Genomic DNA, 26,936 nt, shown 5'->3' on the forward strand with positions numbered 1-26,936 from the left:
ATGGATCTACATCAGTTTACTTGTGCTAGTGTAACGGAGTTAAGAGATAATGTGATCCCACTTGCCATATAAAACACATTACAAACACGGGAACTGGGGTCTCCTATTGTAAGTAAAGGCAGCACCCCTGTGGTTTAGGGTCGTGCACCCCGGGGGGTAACAACAGTCGGACCTCGCTGCCTCCGGAGTAGGTGCATGAGTATGAGCTCTGTCTTTGTTTTATATTAACTACTATCATTTTAATATTAAGGAGTGGTTTAAGTTGTATTTTGAATCATAAAGCTCCCGTACGGTCGAGCCTTTTTTTAAAAAGTTGACGATATTTGTCTTTTATTTCTGTTTACAAATGGCTAAAGTTACACATGTTAGCTAACTTGCACTTTCTTTTCATTTTACTTCTTGCAGCCGTGTATGTGTGTATATAAACGGCGAACTGGACTAACTGTGTGTTAAATCTCCATGGCAGATGAGAAATAAACGGCGAGCGTGCCAACGGTGAAAAAGTCTGCCTTGTCACTAAATACACAACGCAAGAGGAGTACAAGGACCGCTACACTAGGTAAAGAACCTTTCACAAGTATTTAAATCTCTGAACCCTGAGCAAATTGGTTGGTTTGGTTTTTCTTAAAAACAAAACAAAATAAAACAAAAAACATGGGGAAAAGGCACAGAGCAACTTTGCAAAAATAACAAAAATAATAAAATAAAAATGTGACACACATTCAACTATAATTATCCCAATCACAATTATGTATTAATATATAATGTATAATACATATATATGTATATGTATAATATTGTGTTGCAGACTTATTATTTCTTAAGCACTTTTTTCAGTTAATTTCTTTTTTTTTTGTACTTTTAGGTAATTTTGTTAGCCTTTTTTTGTGCGCTAATTTTCAGGTAATTTTCTTTTACTTTTTTTTAACTATTGTGCTACTTTTTGAATAATTTATTCTTGAGCTGCTTATTGCTCTTTTCCATGTTCTTGAAAGAAAAGAGCCAATGTTCTTAGGTTTGAAAGGGATAAGTTCCTTATGATTAACTTCACATATAGTAAGTGTAACCACAAGGGCAGGATTTTAAATAAAAATCTAGTGTTTACTTGTTCCCAGTGGTGAAATATAGTACATACATCAAATACAAATTATGAAAATAATGAAAAATACTTACACTCTTTTACCTAAGTGGGGTTTTGAATAGGAGACTATACTTAATACTGAATATTTTCACAGTGTGGTATAAGGAGCTTACTTGTACTTATATAAAGTAGGCTATTAAAACAATACTTTTCCATCACTGGCCGTATGAGACTGTATGAACAACCATAAACCCCCGGCCATCAGACATGCAGCAGGATGCGGATCTGACCTGGTACCTGCCGGTCATGAGCTGGTTCCTGGAGGGGGTACACAGAGGCTGCACATAGTAGTTCTCCAGGCGGACTCCTCCGGCTGACAGCTTGTCCAGGTTTGGGGTTCTGATCTCTGAGCTGTGGTAGCCGACATCATACCAGCCGAAGTCATCTGCCAGGATGAAGACGATGTGCGGCTGCTGGGCCGAAAAAACGCCCGGAAAGCACAGGAGGAGCACAGCTATGAACTGAGAACAAACCATTGTCAAGTTTCTCATTATTGACTCAACAGAACCACAATAGCTCGTCGCTAAGTAAACACGGACGTCCGGTGGGTTGTATTTAACGCTAAAATACACGCAAACATGGCGGATATGAGGCTAAGCTAACTGTTTGTCCAAACTTCATGTCTTCGTTGTAATAGTATAAAAGTAAGTCACTGAATTAGAAAAGTTACAACGCAGACTAGCTGCTACTTCCGTCTTCCTCAGATTGAAAACACTGCCTCGACTGCAGCGACCAATCAGATGACTAAAAAAACAGCCAATCACATGACAGGAAACAGGTAATCACATGATAGTATGGAGGCCCAACTATGTCAATACGATATATAAATGTAATAAAATAAATAAACCATCAATGTATTTGGATAAGAGCTGAAAGAACTTGTCAAATTATTTTTCAGTCCATCAGCAGAAAATCAGCAATCGTTTTATTTTATTTTTTATGGTTTCAGTCACATTTTCAGCAAAAACACTTCTAAAAGTTACTTTTCTGTTTTATATCACTTTGGTGTCTTGGACTGTTGATCAGGCGACACAAGACATTTAAATATTTTTTTTTTATTATTTTCTGACATTTTTATTAACAAGACAATTAACTGATTAATCAAAAGTAAAAAAAAATCAGATCAATGGATAATGACTTTTTTTTTTTTTGCAGCCCTAATTTAGATATAATTATGTCATAACATGCGCTAGTATTTTATTTTGCATTACATTATATTGCTAAAACCATTACATTAAAATATTATAATGCTATTATTGTGCTTTTATATTTATTATTATTATATGCTTTACCATGGTAGGCTGTTCTCTTTGATTTCTATTATTTTGCTTAAGTGCGCATGCACCAACCACGCATACAGCCTGTTGCAGTCACTCCAGCTTGTTTCCTTATCTTTTTTTTTTAACTTCAGTTGTCTTATTTTATAGTATTTTTTCTTTTTCGCACTTTGCACACTCAGAAAATTATAGATATTTATAATTTAAAATATTAGCATACTAATGTTGAAATTCTTTTTCTTATAATAGTTTTTCTATTTAATGTTCTTTACATAGTCTGGGCTTAAACTTATTTCTGCTTAATAAAAATTCTCTATGCTTGGCATTAGAGTAACTTTAACGAACACTGTCCTGCCTGGGAATCAATTAAGTATTTGTGATTCTGATATATGTCTACGATGTATGTAGTACTTGACTACACAAGCAGGGGCCGCTGTTGCATGGATGTTAAGTGGTTTTTATTATTTACTTCATTAAATCTTTGAAACTGAAAAGCGTACTTTTAAAAAAGGCCATTTTAAATAAAAAATATTGTTTTTTTTAATTTCTATAATAATACTTAACATTTCACAGCAAAAACTTCAATTTAAATAATTTTTTCAATTTCCTCAACCAATTATTCTATTATTTATATTTTATACACAATTTATTCATGTGATTTCATGCATTGTGTTCATGACAGATTCTATGCACAGTTTCACTTATTTATCATCATCATCATCATCATAAATGAATTCATCATCCTCATGTGATGGTTTTAAGACTGCAATGCAGTTACATTGTAAATGTCCTTGAGATTTAAAGGAGTCAAACCCAAGAAAATCAAAGAAGACTGAGGATAAATACAAGACGTAAAAACGACGACACACACACTACTATTACAAGACAGCAAGTGCATTGCTTTAATTATCAATGTATTAATGTAAACTATTTTAATTACACATTAGTAAAATAAAAAAAAGATTTATAAAACAATCTTTGTACAACTTTGCGAGCATTGGTTCTTTTAGCTATTAGTGTTTGTATACTTTATCACAGTCCCAAAGTGCTCATTTGACTCTGAAAAATGCAGCAACATTTTTTTTAAATTTCAAATAAAAATAAAGGCATTTTTCACTTTCAAGAATCAAGCATCCTTCACACAGCTGTTGACCTGTAAGACATTAACATCCATTCATAGAATTACAAAACGTCAATTAGCCTACTCTTCCAGCACTTTAAGACATTGAGGCGCAAAAACATTAAATGGACGGTTACTATTTCCCTGTTGCTCAAAAACACATTGATGAGATGCACTAAGCACTGCTCAACTCCCCCCTCCTGCAGAGACAAAACAGGAAGAGGAAGTTGACAAACTGGCCACAAACAGATCAGTACATGGACCATACATCTTTTTGTTGATGTTGTTGTTTCATTTAAGACTCTTATTGATTGATCACAGTAAAATTGTTCTTCATTAGCTGGTGGGAAACTGACAGTCTGAGCTTATTTATGCTTTTCCCTTTGCTTTCCTCTGCAGCCTGGTCCGTGTGGGCTCCGTGAGGACTAAAGGCTCCTGGATGACCATGGCGGGGTACTTCCTCCCCAGCAGCTCCACCTCCACCTTCTGGCCCACTGAGCACAGTTCCAGAGGCAGGTAGGCGAAGGCCAGGCTCTGCTGAGAGCTGTAGCTGTAGGCTCCGGATGTGGTGTTGCCGACCACCTGATGAGAGGGGAGACCAGATTGTGTGAGAATTACCACAAAATAATCAAATAAAGTAGACTGCCAGACTAACTTTTGCTGTTGCTCACCTTGCCATTGTACCAGATGGTCTCATTGCCCTCAGGGTCGATATCATCCGTATCCAGCGTGAGGTAGGAAAGCTTCCTCTTCAGGCCCTTGGCTTTAATCTCCTGAAGGGCTGCTTTGCCGATAAAGTCAGCAGGCTAAACAAACAAAAAAACAAGTTCAGAGCTTATTTCCAGTTATAAAGGATATAAATCATGGAAATGTGGACATAAACTGTTTTTTTCTCCTATAACAATAGTGTCACACAGTGTAGCCATAGTCTTTTACGAGTAAAAGCCCTGCATTAAAAATTTATTGAAATAAAAGTCCAAAAGCATCAAATCTATTTACAATACACAAAGTGAATGTACTTGTTACGCAGAATGGCCCATATTATCAGTATTATTAGTGTATTATGGTGTTTTTTTATTGTCTTTCATGCTATTCTGTTGATTGTTGAAAGCTTGTGGATGCAAGACAAATTTCCATGAAAACAAACAATAAAGTATCATCGTATCGTATCGTATCGTATCTACATTTAGTGGTGGAATGTAGCTAAGCACATCTATCCAAGTACTGTATGGAGTAGCCAAGGAACCAGACCGATCTGTAAGCTAGCATTTTATTTGTTGCTGATGTGGAAAAGATGGCAAAACACAGCAACACTTGTGCACAGACATATCAATGCTACACCGTCACACCTCCTCTCTGCACGTTTTAATCTGTTTGTATTTGTCCTTAGCTCAGTGCTGTGTCACTTTTTTCAATGCTTTGATTGGTTGTAGGTCAATCAAATTGTGTCCTAAGGCACGCCTGATAATGCCCCTTAGAAAATGAAAATGAACTAAAAGAAGGTTCCAGGTTAATTTTCATTTGCGATGTGGTCTAGTAATGCAAGGTAAGTAGTGAAGTACAATTTACTTGAGTACTTCCAGTTAATGCTTAATACTTTTTCTCCACATGTCAGAGACAAATATTATAGTTTTTATTCTTATTATTCTTATTCTTATTATATCTTACTTGACATCTTGAGATATTTGTTTGTTTGTAGATTCAGATTATTAAATCTATATATAAATTAACTGATATATTACCATATAATAAAAGGTTAAACTCCCCAATAGTGCATAAGGTAATTAAAGTTGGCTCTACTTTTATCAGATGCAACATTTAAGTGATTAATACATTAATGCATTAATAATAATATGCAATAATTTGGAACTTATTAGTATATTTTGATGCCAGTCCTATCATACTTTTAGTGAGTAATATTTTGAACACAGGACTTTTACATGTAATAGAGTATTTATAAACCGTAGTATTGCCACTTTTACTGTAAATATTGCATTGCATTGCATATGCATTTATTTGTACATTTTGTTAATGTTGCAGCTCTATGAAAACAATGCAAAATGTGGATATAAGCAACAAATCTACTTAAAATTCATGATTAATAATGACACTGGATTACCTTGTTCAGTTTGATGAAATATTCCAAGCCAGCCTCAAGAGGGTTGGTGTCACAGTTCATCTGTAAAAATCGAAAAATTGAAAAAATTAAAGTATTTTCTTTCTTGCCAAGAGTTAGATCAGAAAAAACGCACCACACTCATGTCTCGACAGTAAATATGAAGGTTCAGTCAGATGGCTCGCTTAGCTTAACTCAAAGACTAGAAACACGGGGTTAACAGCCTTCTATTAATGCATAGATCGAAGAGAGGTATCCATCATCTCCTCTCACTCTTGGCAAGAAAGGACATAAGTGTCTTTCCTTCATTAGTCCTTTCAGTCCCTTGCGTGTGTGTGTTGATGTGTATACCTCAGCTCCCCAGCCTCTGAAGCCCTTTTCCAGCCTGAGGGAGGACATGGCGTAGGTGCCGAAATTGTCGATGCCCTCGTCTTTTCCTGCCTCCATCATGGCCTTGTACACAGTCGCCATGTTCTTCTGGTCGATGTACAGCTCCCAACCCAGCTCACCTAAACACGCATGCACATATACAGTGTCACCTCACTGTATGTCAATATAAACAGTGCAGGCGGTCTGCAGTGCATGAGGGCATTTGTAGTTGGTGTAGTTAACATGATTTAATCAGCACTTATGAATACTAAACTTATGAATACTAAACTTATCAATTAAAAGCATATTTTTTGTCTTTCAAATTAGAACACTTTGAGTTTCCATGTAATCAAACGTGCGATACAAATAAAATTGCAATTGCCATAAAACACCTATTTGACCATAAGAATAATAACTTGAGTATAACAATATGAAAAGTATGGAGGCCCATTCCCTCCAGCAAATGAAGAAAATAGCCAAATTGTAAAAAAAAATTAAAAATAAAAAACAGGGTAGCAATATAATAACTATTTTCATTGTCAATTAATCTGCTAAACCTAAAGATGTTAAATTCACTATTATTTAAAACAAGGAACCTGGAACCACTAAATGTTCAACAGTCTGTGCTTGTAAAATTAATCAATTATTTAAAAAGTTTGATTAATTATCTGTCAAACTATTCAGTTCAATTACTTTTCACTGCAGCTGCACAAAAACAAAAATACAAATGGTAAGTGAAAAATTATGAAAAACCTGACCAACTTTAATTCTCATAATTTTTATCTTATAATTCGGAATTAGTTAATCATAAATTTGAAGTAGTATCTCAAAATGTTAACATAGTGAGTCTTCAATGAGCGTCTTGACTTACCAAAAGTGCATTTATTTTTAAGATGCAAAATATATATTTTTTTAAGTTCTTAACAGAATTGGGCTTCCATAACAATTAGATAAATTCACTTGTTCATCTACTTGCCTTATGTAGTCTGGTTTTAAAATGTATTTTTTTAAAACACTGATTAAGAGGAAAGTGAGAATACAGATTTTTTTTTAGTATTAATAAGTCAAACTTCTTCCAGCTAAATGAAAACAACATCAAGGTACCTATATTATGTTGCTGTACACTGTATGGGCAGTTTTCCCTTTTCTCAGTCAATTTTAATAGTTTTTATTCAGTGTTAGCAACTGAATATGCTGCTTTCTACAAACACTTCCAGATCTATTCTCATTCAAGTGATTTCTTTTTTTTTTTTTGTATTTCTTATGGAATCATTCGTCAAGTGGAGCTATTTTGCTCCTCTGTTAGAGTATTTTTTATCTGTTTTAATGAGACCAACAAAAGAACTTTTCTCTGTTTGCCAAAATACTTTGTTAAAGCAAACAGGATGTAATGTCACAAGGTGTGCATTACCTGTGTAGGAGATCCTGATGGCACGGACGGGGACACCGGCCAACTGTATGGACTTGCAGTGGAGAAATTTGAACCCGGCGTCACTCATGTCCTCATCTGTTAGCTTCTGAAGGACTCTGCGGGAGTTTGGTCCTGCAATGCCCAGCACGCCTATATCTTCTGTGACATTGCTGATATCTACATCATATCCACCGTCTGCAGCTTCTGTCTCTATCCACCTGCAAAAAGGTTAAATCCAAACAGAAAACTATCAGCAGGAAGGAGAAAGGAGATTCGAATGTATCATATTAGCATCTCTGCATATTGCACATTTGATATGTCAACTTATTTGCCTGAGTGACAAACAGGACAAAAATTCTTGAATAATCTGCTTTGCAAATGTTCTGTGAGAAAGTAAATGCACTTGACGCGTTTGTTAGACCTCAAGGATACAGGGAGCGCCTTTTTGGGGAGTAACACTGAATGTAAATATAACATGATAGTATAATTTATTTTCCACACAAAATATTTCTCACACTGCCACATCTCAGCCACGTGTGATTAGATTCACAGACTGATGTGACCTCCCTGAACGCTTCATCCTGCCACCACTAGAGGGCACTGCACTGCCTGAAACTGTCCTTGCAGAGATGGTTATAGTGAGGGAATGGAGATTCATGTATGGGACATCCTACTTCCCAATTGGAGCAAACCGAGGGGAGTTGTGTTAACAGCTGCTAAAAGGTTTCAGGTTTCTGTTTTTAAAAAACAGACTGTGAGAGAGTTTTACTCAGCACAGCTTGGGACTCAACTCTGACCAGGGTGTGAGTGACTGACCACTAACATCATGTTCTCTTTGCTCTCTGCTAAACATTAAAATAAATGTTTGTCTACTTGTCTGTATGGATTTTTTTGTAGTTTGGTGCATATATGAAAAAGCTGCATAAAAACTGACATATTTTAGAATGCAGGTTTTCAAAAACAAGGTATGACACTACTGAAACTACAATAACCACAACCCATAGAGCAAAGTAAACTACTTTTTAACCATTTAGGAAAAATACAATCACATTATTAGCAGGCCATGAGCTGGTTCCTGGAGGGGAATTAGCTCCAAGCTACAATCTGGTGCAGTGCATCAAATGGTAACATTTATGTTTTTAAACTGTACATGCTCCCTTACAGATTAAGTAAAATAAATAATAAATAAGTAAACAAAACCATAATCTAAGACAAAAACTATGACTTCAAAGGTGCATTTTGGCAAGAAAAATCCGATCACAGAATTTTAAAAAGTTTAAAAAGTTAAAAAGTACTCACTATGCAGAATGGCTCCTTTTCAAGTGTCATTTTATTATAAAATATTATATTATTATTTTCATATTGCTAATTTATACATTTAATTGTTGGGAGTTTATCAAGTCAATGTTGTGCCTAGTATACTACTAAATAAATTAATTGTACTGCATCATATCATATGTTTGTTTATAAATTTAAGAAGGAACTAGTGACTGAAGCTATAAAATAAATATTGTTAGTTAAAAAGTACAATATTTGCCTCTGAATGTAGTGTAGTAAACAAAATAGACTGGGATAACATGGAAATATCTCATTCAAGTGCAAGTATGGCAAGTATGCATGTACAACCTCAATTCCAAAAAAGTTGGGTAAAACGCTGTGTAAAATGTAGATAAAAACAGAATGCAATGATTTGCAAATCGTTTTTGACCTATATTCACTTCACTTTAGTACAAAGACAAAATATTTAATTTTCAAACAAATAAACAATTGTTTTTTGAAAGTGCACACTCATTCTGGTTTTGAACATCCTTCAAGTAAACAGGTGTTGTGGAGTTCACACTGACAGCACTGTTGCTGTGATGCTACTGCAGGCTGCCTGCTGCTATGAGTGCTGTACTTCCACAATTCTAAGCACATATTTTGCTCATTTATGTAGCACTGCAAGCCCCTGCATTGGCAACAACATGGTCCTGCAAAAATATTTCACAATATAATGCCTCATGTCAACAACTGAAGGTATTCTGCTAACAGAAATGTTGTCAGAGGGCTTTTATTTTGAAACAGAAATAGGAAAGGTTTAGTAAAACATATATTTGTATTTCCTCATGTCGGTGACAGGTAGAGACATTGAAACTGCAGTAAAAGGTGTTATAATGTCATTATGATTATGAAAACACCATGTCCACTATTTCTGCTGACAAGCGTGTGTGTGTCACACGCAAAAAATCTGCGACCCTCTTTTTCTCTAGATGAACGACAGCTGAGAAGCGGCTGAGATGCACCTGAGCAGCGCTGCTCATGCAGGCAGTGTGGCTGCTGTTACCTTTTAACATGGGTGCTGCAAAAAAAACAACAACAAAAAAGCAGGTTCTGCAGTGCTCATATGCTGCAAATGCAGGCAGTGTGTCCCAGGTGTTACTGAGTGTTGTTAAAAGAAAAGGTGATGTCGCACAGCAGTAATTCTGGTAAACATGTTCCTGTCCTTACTTTGCTGTAATGTGTTGTAGGCATCAAATTCCCAATGAATGTGTATTTACCAAAAAACAATAAAGTTTATCAGTTTGAACTGAACTGAATATAGGTCAAAAAGAATTTACAAAGGATTGTTCTATTTACTACTAACTATGTTAGCTACTGCTAGCCTTATTAATTTGAGTACGGTTAAGTTTGTGTAGACAGTTTCACCTGAGGTCATGTCCCTCTGATCCCGAGCCTGTGATGAGCAAGAACTCTCCTGGTGCCAGCTGAGTGATGGTGACCTCAGCAAAGACTCTCCCAGAGGGTGTCAACATGTGGCTGATGTTAGTCAGGCCCACCTGGAAACACACGGGTCAAAGGGTAATGAGTCAGAGACGACAGCTGACGCTGATGTTAGTGAGGTAAACATGTGCTCTACCTTGGGCATGGTGTTAGCAAACAGGCGGTCCAGCAGCTTGTGCGAGTCCCTCCCCTTCACTATGAACTTGCCAAAAGGTGTCAGGTCGATCACTCCCACCTTCTCCATCACCAGCTTGCACTCTCTGCCGACCGGTCCGAACCAGTTGGTACGTCTGAAACTGGGCCTGAATACAAAAATCAATGCTCGCTTTATAATTGTTGCTTTAATAAATACTTACTTTTCACTCTTCATTTTTCTGTTTTTTCCGATCTCTTTTTTATCGGTTTCACTGCATGATAAAAAAACCAATGTGAAAGTATTAATAAACATTGTAGACTAAGACTATTGTAGTATATTAACAAGACGTTCTATAGCCATGCTAACAGTTCTTTGAGGCATGAGCTAAATGCTTCAGCCAACTTAAGTTATCATGCTAATGTTAAGCAGACATAGAACAGCAAAATTACTGGAATATTCAAGGTGGAACCTTTTCATGGGAATTAACAGGAATGAATCCATTCATTTGGAAAAAAATAACGTGAAATGTGTTTGATTTCTTTCATAAACTTAGGAAAAAAGGCAAGATGGCAAAAAATGTCTGCAAATTGCAAAAAAAATATTAGATCAAAAATATATATAGAATATATATATATATATATATATATATATATATATATATATATATATATATATAAAATATATATATAAAATATATAGCTATATTTTTTTAATAGCTAGGGAACATTTCCAGAGAATCATATTTCTAATTATCAAAATTATATATTTTACAGAATAATTGTGATTTTCAGACAACATTTTTCAGGCAATTTTCTTGTACTTTTTAAAATTTCTTTCTAATTTCTTGCTAGTCATTTCATCTGAAATTGATCATTGCCTTCTTCCCATGTTTCTGAAAGACATCAATTTTCCTGAAATGTACCAACCCTAAGCAGGTATATTGTTTGCCTTGTTAGTCTAGCATTATTGCATGCTAACATTTGATAATCAGCACTAAAAACAAAGCACAGCTTAGGTTAGTTTAGCAACCACCTTGTCATCAACCATAGTATTGGACAAATTAAGATTTTGTCGTCAGAGTGGACCTGGATGAAGATCACTTAAGTTATTAAAATTAATTCTGAAGGGAACATGAATGTTTGTCCAAAGTTTCAATTGTCCAAACGGTGTCAAAAGATTTCACCTAAAACTTAAAAAAATGTAAGCTTCATGGTGGTGTCTGAGAAAAAGTGAGAGGATCACCCCTCGTTAGGAGTGCCCTGTGAAAACAATAAATGTCTGTAAAAAATGTTTTTAGATATCTAAGTCTGGACCAAAGTTGTAGAACAACCAACTGACATTGCCATTCCCTAAAACCATATCAAAGGTGAGCCTAAAACAACAGAGCAACAGAGCAAAACAAAGTTGGGGAAAAGAAAGTTGCTCAGCAAGATTATGATTGCAGCTTTAATGTTTAGAGAAAGAGAAAATTCCATGGAACAGATACGAGCCAAGTATGCTCAACTGAGCAGGCCAACTACTTTCTACACTCACAAGTTTGGCTTGACTCCAAACTGCCGCCGGGATAATGGCAAGAAATCTTTCATGGTTTGGTTTTAAAACAATGTCCCGGCACAGAAGCTGAGAACCTGCATATGGTGAAGTTGTGTCAAATGCACTTATTGGCATTTATCTGTATGTGTTGTTGAATGTTTGCAGCTGTCTTTCCCAGTGCGGTTTTCAGATATCTAAATGCCTTTCTTGTGCTGCTGCTCAGAGTTAGAAGATATGTGATGAGCTTGTTTCTGCATTAACTTAAAGGGAGGGATCTCTGCATGAGAACATGTTTGTGCTTTTGTGGCTAGAACACTGTGTCCTTTAACATTTGAACTAACAATGCATGCATTGCCCGCAGCATGAAGACTTTATGCACTGCTGAATACTCAAGAATCATCACTATAATCTCCTCTCTCCGTATATATGAGAGAGTATTGTTAAAAGGAGCATAGAAGTGATGTGGCTCCAAGGCAGGAATGTGTGATTGCTGGCTAATTAAGGGCTTGCAACAGCAGTTGGCAGTTAAATTAACAGCAGTTACAAAACAAAAGCTAAGCCTGTCTGCTATTGTTCAGGTCTAACATACTTATTGTAGGCGTCTTGCCAATCAAACAACAAATATGCTATGTTTTACGCCTTACTTGTATCCAATGTCATCTCCAGGTTTGTAGAACCAATGAGGTTGTTCCCAACCAGCATGAAAGCCCATGGATGCTTTGTTCTTCAACAGCTCGTAAACACCACTTGTTCGGTAGGTTGGTCGACCACAGAAACGCTCCTCCTTTGGGTAACCAACTGGAGAGTCCAACAGAGTGTAGACAGTTTAGTGATGGTAAAAAAAAAAGAAGGTGTTGTCCAATAAATGTACTATTTGTCTTGTACTGTTCTTACCCACATTGTTGAAGCCATAGGATTCTCGAGCTTTGGCGCACATGAAGGGCACGTCTGCCCATTTACCATAGCGGTTGGGGTCACATTCAATCAAGTCGTAAGGAGGTTCTCCATTCCTGATCCAGTCACTCAGGAACTTACCTATACCGCCAGCATGGATGATCCCATACCTGAAGATTGTCCAAACATGATGAATCTACCCTTTTGAAACTATCTACCAACCAATTCTTCTCATCACATACCCGAAGCCAATGGCGGTCCAGTAGTTGCGAGCTCCTTGGTGTGGTCCGACCATAGGCAGCAAGTCAGGGGTGTATGTGATTGGTCCAGACACTATATTGATGATGTCAGCTTTCTTCAGCACAGGGATCATCTCCATGGCCATCTCAACATGCTCCATAATCCTGTCAAGGTCCGACTCAAACAGCTCCTTACCGAAACCTGCAAAGACACAGATTGTTCGTTAAAAGAATTTAAAAATCTCAAGCTTTTTTAGACGATCCCTTATCCATGGTCAACAGACCTGGAGGCACTCCATCTCTGACCCATGAGTCCTGCAGTACCATCTTCTCCATCTTTTCATATGGGCCAAACAACAGTCCGTCTCTTTCCTGACGCAGGTAGTAAGAGCCCTCAAGGTCCCGGATGACAGCCAGCTCCTTCTTCAGAGCCTTCACCTCTGGTACCGTTGCCGTCACTACGTACTGGTGGTGTACTGGGATGGTCGGATGGTCAAACCCAATCATCTTACCCACCTCCCGAGCCCAGAAACCTGAAAAACCAAGAGAGGTGGTATCAAATCAACTTACAAGATCATGACTGCCATGTTATGTGGGTTGCATTTGAAGTAGTTTGAAGAAAGTGTGTGTTGTTCAGATTTGGTTAAGCCTGACTTCGTGAAAAATTTGATCCATTCGGTCCAATAACATTGGGCTTTATGTAAATTTTCATATCTTCTTAAAATTTTCCCCAAGATATACAGTATATGACGGTATAAGTGTGCAGTGTTAACAATTTCCAGCTTCGGTTTGGGCGAAATAAATCCTTAATTCACCAAGTTAGATGTAGAAACCATGCCTTTATTCCGCTTTGTGTCTCTCTGCCCTTGCTGGCCGCCAGCTGTTTACAGTCCTTTAACTTCTACCTCCACTACTGTCATGGTGTCTTTCAGCTCAGCTGCTTGTTCCATTAGTAGAGACCAGAGACTGAGCTCTGATGGTACATGCCGTGCACTACATACAATGAGTTTAATAGAAAGAGGAGCATCTGTATTAATGACGGTATTGAAAAACATACTTTCAGGATTTCTAAATACCCTAGTACACCATTATACCAACCAAGCCTACACAACATATATGCACCTTTTTTTAACATTTGGAAAGAGACACACTGGCTGTTTCCACACTGCATTTAAGTCATAAATCCTCTGAAATCTTCTCATTCACCTCTTGGCAAGAAAGCAAATGTCTAAAAATGTCAAACTCTTACTAACTGCTTCCACTATACCAGTCTCTTGGCAGCCTGGCAGAGCTATTTCAGTATGTTCTTCATTGTCTCAGCTGTTTATTGGACCTTTAACATTAAGTTTATGTCTCCTTATGGACACAGAAAATTTGAATGAATGAGTCTGTTTGTAAGTAAGAAGTTACACCCCCTGAAACGCCCCTCATTATTTGGTAGGAAAAGTAAAACATTTTGTCCCTCTTAAAAACTGATTCAGCAACTACCTAACAGACCACGATCAGACCAACTGCTTTTCTTCCATAACAAGAAATCTGTCACTTCTGTCTTTAAGACTTGCACATGTCCAAGTGCTTTGTAGTAATTGTTAATGGTTTGTGATAAACACATTCCTATATATCTCTACTTTATTGTTCAAGAATAGAACAAGCAAACAGCTCATTTATCAGGCAATAGCCAGGAATTTCCCATCATGACTTTGATCTTGCAGTCAGTGGAGAGCAACTGCAGCACTTGGCTCCAAAAACAAACTGCCACCACTTCATTCTCTGGAGGTTATTTTTGCCCTTAGAATATACTACGAGATCCTGTTGATAACATTCAAAGCCCTGCACAACCTCGCCCCCAGTTACATTTCTGATCTTCTTGTTCCTTATGCTACCTCTCAACCACTCCGATCCACAAATTTTCCTCTCCTATCTGTTTCCGGTGTCTATTTCTAAACAAAAGGCAAAAGTGAATTCACTGTTTTACCCCTATCGTCTGGAACAATCTTAGGTAAGCCTTCCTAAAGCGACTCTGGTATAATTCACTGGTATAATTTTAGGTGTGTGAATATGTGTTTTGTGAAGCACTTTGTAACTGTATGTTTTAAAAAGTGCTATATCAATAAAGCTTTACTTACTTACTTACATGTGCACGATGCCAGAGAAATTTGGGATCGAGTCAAACAAAAATCTAACTGGCATGCAATGTGCAGAAAACCTAAGTGATTGACTCTGGTGGCTATAGCTCAGATGTAGAGCGGGTCATCCTCTAATCGGATGGTCAGCAGTTTGATTGCCGGCTCCTCCAGGCAACATGTCAGAGTATCCTTGGGCAAGATACTGAACCCCAGATTGCTCCCGATGCCACATTATCGGAGTGTGAGTGCGTGTGAATGATTAATGAGTAGCAGGTGGCACCTTGTACAGTAGCCCCGGCCACCAGTGTGTGAATGTGTGTATGAATGGGTGAATGTGACAGTGTAGTGTGAAAGCACTTTGAGTGGTCAATAAGACTAGAAAAGCGCTATACAAGTACAGTCCATTTTCCATTTACTATTTACCATGTGTTTTTTGTAAACTGGGTGATTTTGTTTTTTAATGAAACCTTTTTCTAACCAGGTTAGTCCCACTGAGGTTGCAGAAATGTCTTTTTCAAGGGCTGAGATAGCAACAAGTGTTTCAACATTTACACAAACATTAAAGCACATCAAAACAAAACGCACAGTATACTGAACTGACCCTTTAATGATTGGGATTTACCAGTGGGTTTAAATGATACCCCTGCTGAAAAAACAGCTAGAAACCAGCTTATGCTGGTAGCTGGTTTTAGTTGGTTTTAGTTCAAATATGTTCTTAGATGGTCCTGACCCAGTTCTTGCTGATCTTTGATGGTTTAGCTGGGTGGGCCACCAGCCAGACATGATGGTGTGACCAGCCTGTCAAACTGTGCATATTTATCTTAATGCATAACACATGACAGAAGACTTTCTGATTTATGGCCTTTTTCTTTTCATACTTCCCCCTCATGATGCTGTTATTTCTCCATACTCAAAGACAATGAATTGGTTGAACTTTTACAGAACATCAATGGATAAACCAGCTAGAGTGACCATCACAAGCTGGCATACCTGTTCAGCAGAAAACAGCCAAAGCATACTGCATTGCCCCCAGGCCACACTTCCAAGCTAAATCACCATCACTAGACGTCTATTCAAACACAGACACTAGCTGACACGTCAGCCTCAGAGGTTTTACAGTTATGTACATTATGTAACTCATGTAAGTGTTCCACTATGTCGACCAACTGGTCAAAGATCAATGTGGACCTTGTGCCAAAGCAGCCGCTGTGAACGGGACTGTACAGCCACTTAGACCAGTTGATTTCTGCTGCTGTCTTTAGCTCGTTTCTTGCAAGATCAACTCTTATAAACCCTGATTCAACTTAAATTTAATCTACACTCAAAAACATTCAATCCAAAATAGGGTTAATTTATTTAACTGCGTGCAGGTCTGCAGCCCATTAACTTGCCACATATACTCTTTATATTCTGTATGTGCACCATATGTGAACTTTAATCTCATGTGAGGTGAGAGTGCATGCACACATTAGCCAGATAAGGTTCCAGGCAGTTAGGATAGGAGCTGGGCTGCAGAGCCTGTTTACCACACCCATGCACAGGGACAATTCACAGGCTTATCCTGGAATAGAGTCAACAAGCAAACCGAAAGAAAACCTCTTAAATAAGTTACACTTTGTCATATTAGCCGTCCGTACTGTTGAACTTCATACGTTTCTTTATTTATGAATATAAAATTACAATCAGGTCTATATTTGTTAATGGAGTTACAGCAGTGGTTCTAAAGCAGGGGGATTCCTGCAGTTTATTGACAGGGGTACACAGAAAATTTGTGAGGAAGGTAAATTAGTCTGAGGCACCAGGTAGCTCACCTGGTGGAGCAGGCGCCCCATTAAAAAAAATGCCGTGTCCTTGTCGCAGCTGTCACAGGTTCGATTCCAGGCCTGCCCTTTGCTGCATGTCATCCCCTCTCTCTCCCCCTTTCACGCTATATCTGTCCTGACAATTAAAGGCAACCCCCCCGCCCCCTTTAAAAAAAGAAGCTCAATTAATTTGATAAAAGAAGCTTGACTTGATTTTGAAAATGTCTCCAATATTGAATCAGCTGTAACTTCTAAGAAACATGTTGCAATTTAAAGTGCAAAAGCTATTTAGCAAGCAAGCAGAGAATTTACTATACATGGTTGAATTGAAAAACGTAAAGTAAAGAAAAACTAAAAGTAAAAAGTAAAAAATAATGAAATTTGAAATACCCAGCTGCTATTCCAAGACACATCTGCAGACTTGGCTAATCTGACCTACACTGCACGGATAAATTACTATTAAAACAATATCCATTTATGTAATTAACTCTGTTAAACAACACCCAGTGGGAATGACTGGAATAAAGCATATTATTGACATTTATTTGTTTGCATGTTTGAAAAGTGTAGTGCAAGCAATGGTCGGATCATTGCTTTCCTCCCCGTGGTGAGTTACGCTGACATGTTTAAAGTGATCCTATGGGGTCACATTCCAGGGAACTCCTAACCTTTGACCTTATTTTAGGCTCTTGTTGGTCGGGGGGGTACTTTATTGGGCAGAGGGGACACAGCCTGTGTTCCAGACATCACCATAGTTTCATAGTGAGCTGAGTTTTGTGATGAGATTGGAAAAAGGAGGTGGTTATGGTTGTGGACAAGGCTCTGTATGGGCAGCAGAGGAGAATGGGAGAGATAAAGTATGTAATTTTTTCATTTATTTTTGTAAAAAAGACAAAGAAAGAGCAGAGAAGTAAAAACAACAAAGATGGTAGGTGTTATGCAAGCTCAACAAAACAGCAGCATGTGGGGGATGGGCTTTAAACAATAACACCAGCACAAAGCATGAAGAAAAAAAGACTAAGATTCCTGCTATTTCTTGGGAGTTTTCTTTCTTGCAATGTGGGATTTATGACTGGGTATATTTCTGCAGTTCGGCATCTGTTGTAAACCTTTAAATCACTAAAACAAACCCCACATACAACAGAAAAATGCCTGAGTCTGAACTTGCAAAAGCCCATATTTACTCATTCAATATCAATAATGCAAACTGGTATATATGACCAAAAAGCTAAATTATCTTACAGAGGGACAAAAATGCATGCTAACCAACACCCAGGTGCTATAAGTATCAGTTAGACATTTCAGCCCCGGGATAGAAAAAGCAGGAAAATGCAAAAAAAAAAAAAAAAAAAGTGTTTTCAGGAGGTGTGCATGTGCTGCTGCTTCAAGATTGGATGAAATGTGAACTGTTGGCCTGTTTGGATTGGCTGATTGACACAGTGAAGAAAAAAAAGATCCAGCGAGACCCGCAACATAACTGGCTTCAGCCCGAGAACAGAATGTGCAAATTCAAGGGATACAGTATAGAGCAAGATATCAGTTTAATCAGCTACAGACGCTTTGTTTAGCAGGGACTTTAACAGTGCTATAACCAATTTAAAGTGTGCGATGTGTTCTAGAGCTTGTATTTTGTCTTTTAGGGTTAAACTGCAGTTGCTTTTTAATTTGCCATCTGTATATCTGTTCATTTAAACCCAACTGTGGCTGCAGAGAAAAAGTGAAAAAGAACAAATATGCATGACCTACATGTTGCTATAAGTTACATAATCTCTATAGAGGACGGCAGACTGAGGCAAATTCCTGAACCGTGCCAGATAAACAAGCAACATCAGCACGGATGAAACAAGTCTTTGCCAACAAAATCCCCCCAGAACTGGTATGACCCAGTTCTAGCCAAAATGTCTTTTTTTCCCTGAACTCTGCAAGCAGTGGTCTGTGTGGGCAAAGGTCTCCTGCTATATGTGTCCACAGATAACATGGTTCAGCTGTGATATACAGGATGTGTCTGCTTTGTGTCTTAATGAGCAGATATTACAAGAAATACAGCATGAGACTTTTCCACTTTTCTATGTCTCAAAGGGAAATGTATATATGATATTTTAAAACGTGTTGAAAAGTACTGCCTGAAAAGGATATCCAAGTAAAGTTCGGTGAGTTTTCTAAATGTTCCCAGAAAGTGCAAGGGAAGTGTCAGCATGGGAAAAACCTTTTGTTTGGAAAATTTCACGGAGCTATTTTCATTTATTTATTGTTTATTTAAATTGTCACTTGACTTAAGAATTTTTTTTAAAAGTTGCTGTGAACTTGCTGTATATGATGTTGAAAGTTTCAGTTTTTATGAAACATTTGCTAAAGGCATTTAAACAAAGTTTAGAGATTGAGTTTGTTATATTCCAAGATTCCAGATTTTTGCTTTTATTGTAAATGCTTATCGGTTATCAGTCTCATTAACTTCTAATAATCGATATTGGCCCTGAAAAACAATATCAGTCAACCCCTAATATATAGTGTCAGCTGTTGTGAGATGCTGGAGCCAGCTGCAACATACAGCCAACTGTCGGCAACAAACTGTACTAATGCTTTCTACAAAATGTTGTGCTCTCTGCACTTTTCATTATGAACCAATCTGTGTTCTGAAATATGGAGAAAAGCCTGCAACACTGGGAAAAAATCTGCTTCCTCAATTAAACACAAAAGGAGGATCAATTTTGCTCAGCTGCAAAACTTTGTGGGCATGTAACTAGTGCAAATTCTGAAAAAAAACATGAAAATGTATGAAAAACACTATTGTTGCATGTATGAAAAAAATGCTAAAAACGGATTATTAGAACTCCATTAAAGCTTGAAATAGTGACAAAAATCAAAGCAGAAACCATCAACATTTTCCATGTTTTTGAAAAAGAAAAAAAATCAACATGGAAAATGTTGATGGTTTCTGCTTTAATTTTTGCCACTATTTCTAATCGTCTCTGGTTCAAGTGCGATTGTGCAGCTGTGCGAGTACAAACCTGATGAGTTGACAATGCGATTTGCGCGGATGGTCCCGTGAGGAGTCTGGACGTCCCACTTGCCGTCAGCGGTCGGGGTGAGGGCGGTGACTGGAGCTGGGTTGTAGATTTGGGCTCCGTACATACGAGCACCGGCAGCCAGAGCCATGGTCAGAGAGTAAGGGTCAATGTGGCCGTCTCCAGGGGTGTACAGACCTGCCAGCACCTGGAAACATAGAGAAACTGTTATATATTAATCATAATTAATACTGAGATAGTAACTGTAGACATTCCATTTCACTTATTTCAGAGAATTACATTAAAGGACAGAAGTCGAGTGATCAAACATGTCCTAAGCTTGCTTCATCTATAACTGGATGCAATGTTCATCACTGTAAATCATATAATACTAAAGTGGGAGGAACCAGCAATATATTGGCAAATTTCCTTCTTTTTTAAACAAATAGTCATTTAACATTTACAACCAAAGGGGTTTATCCACCTGTGGATATTGATATAATACGCAGATTTTATGGCAATCTGCCTAATATTTGAAGATATGAAGAGGTTTTTGTAATAATCCTTGTGCACAAATGGTGATTTCTGACTTGTGGTGGTGCCATTACATAGGAATAAGGAAGGATATTCTTGGCATCATTAATATTTATAGCAACATTCACGGAAATCTAATACTTGAAGATTTGACATATTGGGCTTCTCAGGGGGATGCAAGAGGAAAACTAGGAGGTCCAAAATGGAAAGGGCTTTAGCTCTGAGGAGCATTAATGACTGAGAATGTGGTAGCACATTCAAGGAAATCTTCACTTTTAGATTTAGATCATTCTTGTGCACAAAGAGCAGCTTCAGCCTAATGGTGGTGATGAACAAAAAAAACAGAGGCTCACTAAAATCAGAGAGGATATTCTTCTGGGAATCATGAATATTTATAGCTTAAATTCCTGGCAATCTGCCTAATACTGGATCATTTAAAGAGGTTTTTGTGCGTAAAATGTTGCTGTTTTGACCTCCTGAAGGTGCTGTAAGAGGAAAACTGGGCGGTCCAACAAAGAATGGGTTCTTCCTCAGAGGAGCATTAATGTCTGAATGTGCTGGTAAACTTAATTGACAAGTCTCGAGAGTGATTCGGGCCTTGTGGTGCTACCAGACAATTGAAGGAAATATTTTTTTCAAGTCAAAAAGGTGGGGTCTCCATGCATTTACACATTTTTCTCACTACATTTTATGTAATCCTCAAGGTGTGTAGTAAATAAATGTTGATGTTTCTATTCTGATATTGTCTAATGGGTCCCTTTGGCAACAACCCACATTTTCTGTGCAACTCCAGCAAGGGGATATTAGACATTCATGGCAAAATTGATGGCAACCTGGCCTGTAGTTGTTGAAATTTCTTTAGACTATCTACCAAACATATCCGCACACTAATGGGTGGACTTACTGACGTATTTACCAAGAATACTTGAATGTTTACCATGCTTTTCATAGAAATACACCACAGTTTAAATTGAAATATATGTCTGCACATACATGATAATAACAATGATAGGTTTATCTTTATTTTGTCGTTTTTGTGGCCTCACTGCTTTCTCTTGGCATTAGCTTCAATTTCTCTTATCTAACGCAAGACAGCCCAAAATGTTGAACTATGCAAACCTGCAAAACCATGGAGACAATGCAGAATTTATAATGCTTAACTTATAGGAAATTGTTTGATAGTATTACAGTGATGGGGATCATAATTCAATCAAGGACTGTTTTTTACCACCGATCAATGTAGTTAATCCATGTGGATAATATTCTCTAAAATGAAAAGTATTTCTGGTTTATAGCATTCTCATGGTAGGCACGGACCTTGTTTATATCGAGCAGAGGGAAAAGTTCGTGAACTTTCTCTGGTCCGATTAAGTACTGCTCCGTCACATGCCAGTGTGTGCGTGTCATCTGGTACTTCATCTCATCCACTCGAGCCGCCGTAGAAGCAATACGGACGCTGCCGGGCTGATGAAGGCCCACTGCCTGCACATAAAGAGACATTATGAATGACCAAACAAACCTTAATCAGCACATCAGAGCTGGGAGAGCTGAGCGAGGCACTTCACCTGTCCAGTTTCAGCCTCCAGGCTCTCGTATAATTTAATGCTGTCATAGTGGACTTTCTTGAGGTTGATGCCTGGATGGTAATATGTTGTCAATCCAGCCTGAAAGACAAAAGAAACCAAGTTAAAACAAACAACATCCATTAACACACAACACTCACAAATTTAAAGCTGCATTAACAGATTTTACCTCTTACTCTTACTACAGTGAGGGCAATGCATATACTTAACGGTGCCAGATGGTTTGGTCAGCCAAGTATGCTTTTTATCTGCTGGAAGATGCGAGTGCCTAAGTTTGTCTCTAAGAGTGGGGGCACGCTACGAGTCTTGGGGTCTTGTCCACGAGTGCCATGGACAGGCGGTTTGGTGCGGTATCCGCAGTAATGGGGGAGTCGCATCGGACTGTCGTAGTGAAGAAGAAGCTGAGCCGGAAGGTGAAGCTCTCGATTTGCCAGTCCATCTATGTTCCAACCCTCACCTATGGTCAAAAGCTCTGGGTAGTGACTGAAAAAATGAGGTCGCGGATACAAGCGGCCGAGCTGAGCTTCCTCCAGAGTGTGGCTGGGCTCAGCCTTAGAAATAGGGTGAGGAGCTCGGACATCTGGGAGTAAAGCCACTGCTCCTTTCGTGTCGAAAGGGGCCAGTTGAGGTGGTTTGGGCATCTTATCAGGATCCTCCAGGGCGCCTCCTGCTGGAGATGTTCCGGGCATGTCCTACTGGTAGGAGGCCCTGGGGCAGACCCAGAACTGCTGGAGGGATTACATACCTTGTCTGGCCTGGGAATGCCTTGGGGTCCAGGCCAGACAGGAGGAGCTGGAAAGCATTGCTGGGGAGAGGGAATGTTCTGCTCTGCCTGTTGCCCCGGCGACCCGGTCTTGGATAAGCGGACAAAAATGAATGGATGGATGGAAACTGGGAAATTCCAATGATACCCGAGTCTCTGATTTATGATAATTGTGTGACGTTTCAGGACAGCAGAAATGGTGGAAAGCATGAAAAACAGTGTCGATAATGACACTAAAAAATGATATATTTTGTTTCTAGTAGCTAACATTTACTTTTAGTAGTTGCAAATGTTAGTATATGCATCTATTAGTTGTAGCAAGCGAGCAAACTTTTAACTATAAAGCATGCCAGGCAGAAATATAACACGAGTTGCCAACTTGACGTCCATCCATCCATCCATCCATCCATCCATCCATCCATCCATCCATCCATCCATTTTCTTCCGCTTATCCGGAGTCGGGTCGCGGGGGCAGCAGCCCAAGCAGGGAAGCCCAGACTTCCCTCTCCCCGGCCACTTCATCCAGCTCTTCCCGGGGGATCCCGAGGCGTTCCCAGGCCAGCTGAGAGACATAGTCTCTCCAGCGTGTCCTGGGTCTACCCCTGGGCCTCCTACCGGTGGGACGTGCCCTGAACACCTCACCAGGGAGGCGTCTGAGAGGCATCCTAATTTATGACTTGACGTCATAAATGCATAAATGTGGCGGGCAGAAGCCAATGTTTGGTCATTGCATTACGTTTTTATTAATTCACGTATTAAATATAAATTTTTGATCACATGTAAAGTGTAATATGGAATAAATTTTAACTGCTGTTCATAATATCTAAAATATATAAAATTATAAATAAACTGGAAACAGCTGTCAACCTCTTGTTTAAACAATCTTAGCATTTAAATGCAGCCCATCCTCTTTGTAGCTTCCATGATGTTACCACTTTACGGCCTCAAACCTCATGAACACAACAAAGCCGGGAGAAAGACTTCCCAACTCGGAAACTACGAGCTTCTGACATCACATGAACACAGCGTAACCTACACAGAGCCAGAGAAAGAAAACCCGCGTTAACAGAGACAGTTAATAATCACTGTCTCTGTATCTATTATAGCTAGAACTGGTATTTTAGGCTTTGTTTTAGCAAAGTAATGCAAATACAGCCTGGATTCTGATTTCTCCAAAATACTACAAAACATGTAAAATTCTCCACATGCATCCTGAGTGTCGTACCCACTCATTCAAAAGCATGCTCTGGAAAAGTCCCAGCGCCCCAGTTGAAGAGAGTAACTGAATAAGAGTCAAGATTCCCCCTCTGACTTGTCAAACATCTATTAATAACCTCACAGAGAAGTAAATGAGCGACAGCGTAGAAGAGTAAGTGGGTCAAGACCTCAGATGCCTTGAGAAGTTGTAACAGGTGCCTTCCATGGATACAAAGCGACCAATGAATGACAAACAGAAATGGCTGTAAACACCTTCACTAACCGAGGCTGTCGAGGAAGAACCTCCCCACACTGTCCTGTTAGCATTAGACGCTTGTGACTGACATACTAATTTTGCTTTGAATTATTAATTAAATGCTTCATTATATAAAAAAAGAAAATCAAAGTTGAGACATCGTAAATCTCTTTCACAGCTGTCAAGCACGCAAATATGATTAAAACAGGGTGTAAATTCACAGCAAATCAAGCTGAAAAGACCAGTAAATCAATTAAAATACAGCTGAAATATTCCAGCCTTCAAACTGTGAGGATTTGACTGCAACGATCAGCTGATTAAACGATTCATTGATCTAAAGAAAGTTAATCTGCAACTATTTCCATAATCAATTAAATGTACCGGTCATATTTTTAAGAAAGAATGCCCAACATTCTCTAGTTAAAGCTTTTCATATGTGAGGATTTGCTGCTTTTCTATGCTATAAAACAAAATGAAATGAATTTGGGTTGATGGTCGGAAAAAGCAAGTATCTGAAGGGTGCAACTTTGAGCTCACAAAAAAGATTGATTGAGAAAATAAAGACTCCTTGATTATGGAAATAACTTTTTTGCGGCCTTAGAGGTTTTTTTTGTGATGTGAAACTAAATACATTTTAGTTTTGGACAGCTGGTTGGGAAAAAAAACGTTGACCCAATTCTGGGCTTTAGTAAACCCAGCTGACACCAGACGTCAGTACGGCATCAGAAAGAGGTTGGACACTTACGACGTATAGACATTACATTTCTGTTGAACTGAAGTTGAAGTTGAAGTTGGGTTTATGATATTTTAAAAAATTCAACGTTAGAATTAATATTACGATCTGTAAAACATAAAGATTACAATGTTTTTGCAGGTGCTGGGTTTTGTGCTCCATACCTTCACACTAAAAGTTTTATTCTGCGTCAAGATGACATTGATATGACTCATTTGGAAAACGGCTGAATTCAGTTACTTAACAACACAACTTAAAATCAACAAAATTTAAATTTCATATGTTGTAAGTGTTCTATGTCAAGTTGGGGAGAAAATTGATACGGCAAAGTATCACAAACCTTTTCCACGGCAATATCGTAACAGTACATGGAAGCCAAGTGATGTTTTTATATTATTATTACCACTACAAATACAGCCTTTGCTCGCCTACAAGATTTATAAAATCAATTCATATTTTTTCAGTCAGTTAAGGACATAGTGTGCCATTAAAAAGGTGATAAATCACAATGTATATTATTGCAATACTAAGCATATTGCATCATTCTTTAAATCGTGATAACATTATATCGCGACATAAGTATCGTGGTAATATCGTATCATCGGGGGATTCCAACGCCAGATGACACTGAATTTCGGTCACCTCTGACCTAAATTCAATCTTATGATGTTGGCCAGCTGGGGATCGAGATATACTTTTTTTCACTATTTTCTAACATTTCACATACTAAAATTAATATATACTGGTGGTAATTGTTAGCTGCAGACCTGAATGGAAGTGGAAATGTGCTCAAACATCATGCTAAATGCAGGCTGTGTGACATAATGCTGGTGCAAAGGTTCAACGTGCCACAGATCACCTGGCTCCTCCTCCAAACTTTGTGCACCATCACATTCACTGTATTCAATAATAATAATAATAATTAAAGTACTCTGGTACACCTACAGCGTGCCAAGTGGACCCAGCTGTCAGCTCAGACTTCTCAAGCAGCACCACATCCTTCATGCCACCTTTGGCCAGGTGATAGGCCAAGCTGACCCCCACACATCCCCCACCGATGATGACGGTGTCTGCTGTGTCCTTCCACCTCTTTCTCAGAGCTGAGGATGAATCACTGAGGAAAGATTTTAAAAAGACAAACAGGTGAGTGATCACAGCTCCAACATGCACCTTAGCAGTCTGTTTACAACTTTGTGTCACAGGTAACATATCAAGTCACCGTGTTGAACATGTGTGACCCGAAGCAGAGGCACCATTAACCATTTTTCTGCAGAATCCGTGCAGCTTTACGCGCATTTTACGCATCGCGCATTATTTTCAGCTACTTTTATACCCTAATTTATAACCAATCGCCTGACTAAGGCGTGTGAAACATGCAGCGCACATGTTAAACTATCTCACCTCTCTTCGGCGTGTTTCCTTGAAGTGCAGCAGATGGTCCTCAAAGGAAGGAGAGCTGTTCCTCGACACGCGGAGAAATCTCTCCGCAAGTGACTGCTGATTAGGTGTAATATCCGCGACATGTTTGAGGTAAGAGTTAATAAAAAAAATACTATCTATGCAAGTTAAAGCAGAACCATCCCCCCCTCTCTGTGTCTGGACCCCTGCACTGCCGTGTGAGGTTACAAATATCCCTCTTTTGCACTGACAGCCGTGTTGGCACGCCCACAGGTCGAGAACTACACCAGAAACTTTACCCAGAACAACCCTCAGACCTGTTAACGCTTTGAGTGCCAAAGCCCCAAATGTAGGTCACAGGGCCCCTGAATAAACATGTGTGAATGGCTGCAGTGTATTTCACCTATTTATCCTGTTTACAACCATGCCATAAAGTGTACTCAGAAGAAATACTCAAATACTTGTAGTTACTTAATTAAAGGTACCCATATTTTAATTTTAAAAATAGCAAGTGACAATAAAGAGTTCTGCATTCAGTATCTC

The 26,936-nt window shown here is 38.5% G+C and overlaps 2 protein-coding genes and 1 long non-coding RNA gene across 4 annotated transcripts in view; 1 reads left to right on the plus strand and 2 right to left on the minus strand.

The window, feature by feature from the left end:
* The window catches only part of arsb (arylsulfatase B), a 34,667-nt gene extending 31,516 nt beyond the window's left edge, over positions 1–3,151 (minus strand). For both annotated transcript variants that reach the window (XM_088071410.1, XM_042508831.2), the window contains exon 1: positions 1,372–3,151. In XM_088071410.1, the coding sequence (XP_087927536.1) occupies positions 1,372–1,632 (261 nt within the window). In that variant the 5' untranslated portion in view covers positions 1,633–3,151. The remainder of the gene's footprint in view (positions 1–1,371) is intronic.
* LOC148186138 (uncharacterized) lies at positions 187–1,931 on the plus strand. Its single transcript, XR_015775252.1, has 2 exons — positions 187–559; positions 1,347–1,931. It is a non-coding gene; the product is annotated as an uncharacterized LOC148186138 (long non-coding RNA).
* Positions 3,152–3,296: 145 nt separating the features above from the next.
* Positions 3,297–26,630, minus strand: dmgdh (dimethylglycine dehydrogenase). Its single transcript, XM_042509989.2, has 16 exons — positions 26,397–26,630; positions 25,941–26,109; positions 22,029–22,127; positions 21,781–21,945; positions 19,933–20,137; positions 13,281–13,529; positions 13,000–13,198; positions 12,758–12,927; positions 12,508–12,661; positions 10,331–10,496; positions 10,120–10,250; positions 7,435–7,652; positions 6,006–6,163; positions 5,658–5,717; positions 4,210–4,344; positions 3,297–4,120 (listed from the first exon to the last, which is right to left on the minus strand). The coding sequence occupies exons 1-16, from the start codon at positions 26,516–26,518 to the stop codon at positions 3,908–3,910; spliced, it is 2,613 nt and encodes an 870-aa protein (XP_042365923.1). The 5' UTR covers positions 26,519–26,630; the 3' UTR covers positions 3,297–3,907.
* Positions 26,631–26,936: the final 306 nt, after the last annotated feature.

This window comes from Plectropomus leopardus, chromosome 20 (assembly GCF_026936395.1).
Source record: "Plectropomus leopardus strain MGB_pleo_1.0 chromosome 20, ASM2693639v1, whole genome shotgun sequence".
Classification (NCBI taxonomy): Eukaryota; Metazoa; Chordata; class Actinopteri; order Perciformes; family Serranidae; genus Plectropomus; species Plectropomus leopardus.